The sequence below is a fragment of the Panthera onca genome, chromosome D1 (genome assembly GCF_046562875.1).
Source record: "Panthera onca isolate mPanOnc1 chromosome D1, mPanOnc1 haplotype 2, whole genome shotgun sequence".
NCBI lineage: Eukaryota > Metazoa > Chordata > Mammalia > Carnivora > Felidae > Panthera > Panthera onca.
Genome location: NC_138348.1, coordinates 1,643,757 through 1,649,886, shown reverse-complemented (window position 1 = coordinate 1,649,886; position 6,130 = coordinate 1,643,757). Strand labels below are relative to the sequence as shown.

The 6,130-nt window shown below is 67.5% G+C and overlaps 1 protein-coding gene across 2 annotated transcripts; it reads left to right on the top strand.

Moving 5' to 3' along the window:
- The first annotated feature begins 1,805 nt into the window (after window positions 1-1,805).
- On the top strand, window positions 1,806-4,412 carry ASCL2 (achaete-scute family bHLH transcription factor 2). 2 transcript variants are annotated; one of them, XM_060607576.3, is made up of 2 exons: window positions 1,806-3,217; window positions 3,808-4,412. In XM_060607576.3, the coding sequence occupies exon 1, from the start codon at window positions 2,608-2,610 to the stop codon at window positions 3,199-3,201; it is 594 nt and encodes a 197-aa protein (XP_060463559.3). In that variant the 5' UTR covers window positions 1,806-2,607; the 3' UTR covers window positions 3,202-3,217; window positions 3,808-4,412. The 2 variants fall into 2 exon arrangements, with proteins under 2 accessions (XP_060463559.3, XP_060463558.3); XM_060607575.3 differs by having other exon boundaries at window positions 3,805-4,412.
- Window positions 4,413-6,130: the final 1,718 nt, after the last annotated feature.

The following is a 6,130-nucleotide window of genomic DNA, read 5'->3' as shown; positions in this document are numbered from 1 at the left end:
GTCGGACGCTCAACCGGCTGAGCCACCCAGGCGCCCCCCGCCCCCCCAGTCCATTCTAAAACAGCTGCACCATCTCAGAAAGAAACCCCGTTCTCTTAGGTTGTCTTCTGGCAATCGGAGCCCAGCTGGGAAGGGCAGGATGAGGGCCACGTGGAGACCCGGCCACCCAGCAGGCGGCAGGCCAAGCCAGCAGAGGCACCACCAGAGTCCTCAGAAATGAGAAATCGTTGGGAAGGTGGCCAGAACCTGGGGAGTCTGTCGCGTGGGGACAGGTAAGTGGAGGTCTCCCGGCCCCAGAGGCTGAACACAAGTCCAGGCGAGGGCTGTCAGGAGCCGGATTGCGGGCCTCTGGGGTTTTCCTTCCTAGCTTCGACCTGCTTTCGTCTCTGGCTGGGGGCTGCTGACTGTCAGGGAAGGGCAGAGGGGCTCTGGAGAGAGAGCACGAGCCAAGCCTTCTGTCCCGGACAGGGAGGATGGCTGGGCCACTTGGAGTCAGGGGTCTGGGCCCTGACTTCGGCCTGGATTGCTGCGCTGGCCAGAGGTGTGACTGCAGACACAGTCTGGGTCCTCACTGAGTCACTTCCTCCCAAGAGGAATGGGGCCCGTCCCCACCTGGCTCCAGGCAGGTGCTAGCCTCTAGGTCCTGCCCCAGAGCAGGAAGGCCAAACCGACCTGCCAGGAGATCCTGCAGAGTAACTGGAGCCAGTGGACGCCCACAAGGCCCTGGGGCCGTGGGGGGGGGGCTCCCTGGGGAGGAATCCAGGGCCTCTCCCCAGCCAGACGGGAAGTGGCTCCTGGCAGAACTCCTTTCCCAGCAGACCTGTCCCAGGAGGATCTGGTCACCTTGCGCAAAAACCAGCGGGCCGCAGCCTCCTGAGGGCACAGCCACTTGGCGGGCATGCCCCTGCCGTGGGACAGAACAAACCTTTCCATTGAGGGTGCATGCTGCACACTTCCGTGGTCCTTGTCCCTAAATGTCTTCCCATCTGTCAGGGAGAAACTCTCCTGTCCCTCCTCCCTTGGGAGACCAGTCTCTGCCCTGGTGTGGGGCAGCTGTCCGGAAACTTTTCTTCCCCTGGCAGCCCAATCTCAGTCCCTGGTCTGGGGAGAGAGAGCGAGACCCCAGCCAGGGGCGGGGCAGGGGCGGGGGGCAGAGGAAGCCAGAAGGGTGGCACTGAGGGAAAAAGGAGTGAGGGCCACGATAGCGGGCTGGCACCAAGGGTGAGCAGGCAGGAGCCTAAGAGGCCAGAGAGGCAGAACGTGGGGGAAGGTTGTGGGGGGCCGGGGGGAGAGATGCTAAAGGGAAGACGCCGCGGGGCCAGGCTGACGGCCGCCCGGGGCCTCAGGGGCCAGTGCAAACCTCCAGGCCCTGGGCTTCCAGCCTCCGCAAGCCCGGGGGCACACGAAAACCACAGGCAAAGGAAAGGGTGTGCGTGCAGGGATGGTGGAAGGCGTCCCAGGAGCCTGAACTCCCCACCCCAGCACGCCACGCCTCCAATCCCGCCCTGCCCCAAGGGCGCATCACCCTCTCCCTCTGCCCGCAGAGGAACACGTAGGTGGGCGGCCAGGGACCAAGCGTGCTTGCGGGGAGCGGGCCACCCCGGCGGCGCGGGGAGCGGCCTGGCAGCACCAAGCTTTGTTAGCGACGCTCGGGGAGCCACGCGCCGGGCGTACGCGCTTCCTCCCGGGGGCGGGGCGTGGGGCCGCGCCCTCCGCGATTGGCCGGCCTGCCGGCCGGCGATTGGCTGACACCCCGGCCCCCGCCCCCAGGGACGCGGGTCGGGTGGGGTGGGGGGCGCGGGGCCCCAAGGCGCGGCGCGTGCTGCCCTCGGGGGTCTCGCGCGCCTCCGGGACGGCCGCGCCTCCTTCGAGGCCACGCCCTCCTCCCCAAGGCGCGCGCTGCGCGTGCGAAAGATCAACAGCTCCGGGGACAGTGGGCTACGCGTGGGATAGGATGAGGGTCCCCGACGGTTTCACGCGGGACCTGTGGACGCGGCTGAGGTGGCGGGGGTCGCACCGGGGACCTGCAGACAGCGCCCGGAGGTCGGGCGGGGGTGAGGGGCGCACACGGGACCTGCGCACTGCGTCTCGGGGGCGCACTGAGCACCTGTTGGGAGTTGGGGGCCCGCTGGGGACCTGCAGACTCCGCCCGGGGAGGACGGGGTGGGGGACGCGCTCACGGCGGCGTGGTGTTTGCAGGTTTGTATGCGCAAGGGGGAGGGCGAAGCGTGGCAGGAGGGCGAGGCGAGGGAAGGAGGGCGTGAGAAAGGAGGCGGCGGCGGCGCGGAGGAGGGTTATCTATACATTTAAAACCAAACCGCCTGCGCCGCGCTGGGGAGACCTGGGGAGCGTCCGACCGCACGCGCGGGACACGAGCGCCCCACGCTCCCAGGCGCGCACGGCCTGCCACCTCTTGGCCCCCTGCGCCCCGCTCTCCTTGGGCCCCAGACGACCCGGGACGCGTACCTTGGCGAATCGCTCCGCGGCACAACGCCCGGGGCCCTCTCGGGGTTGTATCGGCCTCCCACCGACTCCCGTTCCTCTGTCCGCCCCACCTGCTGCGCGCGGGGACTCGGAGGAATCGCGCGGCGAGTGGATGCGGGCGCGATGGACAGCGGCGCACTGCTCCGGCCCGCGCCCCCCGTGCCTGGTGTCTCCGGCGGCTGCGCCGCTCGGCGGCGACCCACATCCCCACCACTGCTGCGCTGCAGCCGGCGGCGACGGCCCGGCGCATCGGAGACCGGGGGCGGCGCGGCGGCCGTGGCGCGGCGCAATGAGCGCGAGCGCAACCGCGTGAAGCTGGTGAACTTGGGGTTCCAGGCGCTGCGGCAGCACGTGCCGCACGGCGGCGCCAGCAAGAAGCTGAGTAAGGTGGAGACACTGCGCTCAGCCGTGGAGTACATCCGCGCGTTGCAACGCCTGCTGGCGGAGCACGATGCCGTGCGCGCCGCGCTGGCCGAGGGGCTGCTGGCACCAACAGCCGCGCGGCCCCCCGCATCCAGCGGGCCTCCCGGGACCCCCGCCGCCGCCGCCGCCGCCGCCTCGCCTTCCTGCGCCTCGTCGTCCCCGGGCCGCGGGGGCAGCTCGGAGCCCGGTTCGCCGCGCTCCGCCTACTCCTTGGACGACAGCGGCTGCGAGGGCGCGCTTAGCCCCGTGGAGCGCGAGCTGCTCGACTTCTCCAGCTGGTTAGGGGGCTACTGAGCGCCCTGTCCCCGAGGTAACCTCCGGCGGCGGGGAAGACGGGGGTCGCAGCAGGGGCAGCCGGGCGGGGTGGAGGGGACAGCCCCGCCGCACGCACCCCCGAGAGCAGCCGAGCCCAGCGCCAGGCCCGGGTGAGGGCTTCGATTTCGCTCACTCTTCATTTTCCCCAAACTTTGTCAAGCCTGTGCAAGACAGGCGTTTGTTTGTCCGGGATTGCAAAACTTCCTCCCGCTGCCGCGCCGAAGGGGGAGCAGGGAGGGGGGCCCTCGGGCGGGTGAGGCCCCGAGCGCACGCTGATCCCGGGGCAGAGTTGGGCGCTGGGAGGCGGGGTGACTTTGCATTGCAAATCGCGCGCCCGGGCCGAGTGGCAGAAATGAGTCGGCGGGTGCGGAGCCCTGACTCACTGCGGCTCAGAGCGCCCGCCCCGCCCCCGCCCCGGTCCGGGCGCAGACCGAATCCGAGGCACCCACGGACTCGAGCTCCAAAACCAACCAAGCAAACGAAACTGCAAACTTCGCTTGTGGGGTTTGGCGGGGGCAGGGCCGGATCCCGAACTAATGCGCGTCCCCGTTTCCCCTCCCCTCCCCTCCCCTCCCCTCCCAGCAGCCGAAGCCCTGGACACCGAGCGGCCAGCGCGCTCATCACCTAGGAGCAAAGTGGGCCGCCCGCGCCTCGGGCCCACCGTCCCGGCGGGCGAAGCCACCACCGAGCCTGGTGTCTGCCGACGGTCCCCCGTGCGGTCCAGCCTGACCAAGTGCCGCTGGGGAAACGGTCCCCGGCCTGAACCTGCCCCGCTGGCAGCGGCTTCCTCAGACCCAGACCACCCCTTCCCCCAGAGGTTCTCCACCCGGATGGGGCCAGGGCACCAACACCGAGAGTTTTGAACGGGAGAGGATTTTATAAAGGACACAGAACATCGATCTTTTACACATTCATTTGAACTGCCCAGGGATACCGGTAATATGAAGACTTATTTTTGTATAAAAAATTCCTTAGACTCTGAACATAATAAAGATTGTCTACCCCAGCCCCTCCCCACTACTGGAATTTTCCAACCCCGCCAAGATCTGGACGCTGGCTGCCCCCTGAGGGGCAGTGTCCCCGGTAGGCGTGCCCTTGCAGGGGCTGGATCGCGCTCCCAGCTCCGGTCGGACCTTGTTGGAAAACCTGATTCAGGGCAGGTGGACTTAACGAATAAATCAGTGCTGTGTATCTGGCGTTGGGGGTGCCCTCTCCATGCCCTCAGGCCCCCGTTTCCCAGGTGAAGGTGGGGCATGGGTGGGACCCAGCAGGTCTGGCCCCTGTGGCCACTTCTTCCTGGACTCCACCCCCTCCTCTGTAGGGTGGGGCCAGAGGCCTGCAGCCGGGTCACCTCTGTGCCAAAGCAATTCATAGGCACCTCGTGAGGCAGGGAGCTTCCAGCAGGCGGCAGGCACAGGCGGGCGGCCAGGCAGGGCCACTCAGCTGGGAGGCTGAGGTCTGGGGGCTGCAGACTGGCAGAGGCATGAGGGTCTGGGGTGCGTGCTGGGGGAGGGGCTCGGCCCACCCCGTCTCAGGGCTCAGGACATGTGCTTGGCATCAGGCTGCCTTGTTGTGATGGCACTGCTCCCCACCCTCTGGGTGGGCTGGGCGCATCCCTCAACACACCGGTGGGGTGACAGCATGGCTGCCCCAGGAAGTGGTGGGAGATTGAGTGGTGTCCCTGCTGGGCTGTAGGCCCCGGGCCCCCCCCCCCCCCCCCCCCGCCGGGCCTGAGGCCTTGCCCGCCTCTGTTTACGGTGCTATGAGGGCCGCCCTTGGGAGGAACAAGGACGCCCCCCAGGGCCCCCAGCCCGGAGAATCTGCTGAGATTACTCAGCTCTACCTTTGACCCGGGCCTCTGCCGCTTTGAAGTCTCGCTAGGCCCAAAGCTCCCTTTTATTGCAGGAGTAGGGCGGGGCTGGTGGGGATCCCCCAGGCTGCTTTAGGGTGCCGAAGGCACCCCTTCCTTTGGCAGGGAGTGGTCGGGTCAGAGTCGTTGGAACCCGGGGGGGTGGAGCTGGCCACATTGACAGAGAGCAGGTGGGTCCGGGGTGACCCTGGTGATCGGGTCTGTGGGTCTGGTGAGGCGCAGGCTGGGCCGGGGTCAGGAGAGCCGCTGTGGCTTGGGGCCGCAGGGCCTCATCTGAGGGACAGAGGGGGGCACCCCGCACCCTTCTCCTAGGGACCCGCTGCCTGGTCAGTGACCTCACTGAACCACACACGCCTGAACCCCAGGGAGAGGCTTGGACACAGGGTGGTGGGCAGGGTGGGACCCTACATGGGTTTGGGGGAGGGAAGGCATGGGAGAACGGGCCCCTAGGAAAACCCCCTCCCTCCCTGCCAGGGCTGAGTGATCACGTAAGTGTTACCACTTTTGTTTTGCTGTTATGGAAAATCCCAGATGTAGGCAAAAGTTCTAAAACCTTTATTGGACCCCTTCTCTGTACCGGGAACCGTCAGGAACTTCTATGGGGGGCGGGGGGGGACGCAGGATCCCACCCACAAGCAACACAGGTGAGTCTGTCACCAGGCTGGTCAGTGAGGGACGCACGGGCCCGAGCAGCCTCTGAGAAGCCCCCGTCAGCAGGCCGCGCCCGCCCTGGCACCCCACCTCTCCCGCCCCCACGTTGCTTTGAAGCAAATCCCAACACCGTTTCCTCCTGGAAATTGCTCTCGTGCGCCTGTCCGGGAAACCCCTGCACCGCTCTCCTCGCCGTGAACGACGGTCCCTTCGCTGGAGCCAACACCCTGTGGTGGCCTCTTGGGTCTCTTGTATGGCGGGTTTTGCAGAATCAGGCCCCAGCCGGGTCGCGCGCGGAGTTGGCCGCGGGCCCTTTAAGCCTCTCGTAAGCTGTGTCCGTCGCTCTGCAGTGTTTCCGGAGTCCTGGGCACTGCTGGTGGGCACCCT

Bases quoted from the DNA above. Each gene is read 5' to 3' on its own strand.
- ASCL2 (XM_060607576.3), top strand. From the start codon at position 2,608: ATGGACAGCGGCGCACTGCTCCGGCCCGCGCCCCCCGTGCCTGGTGTC.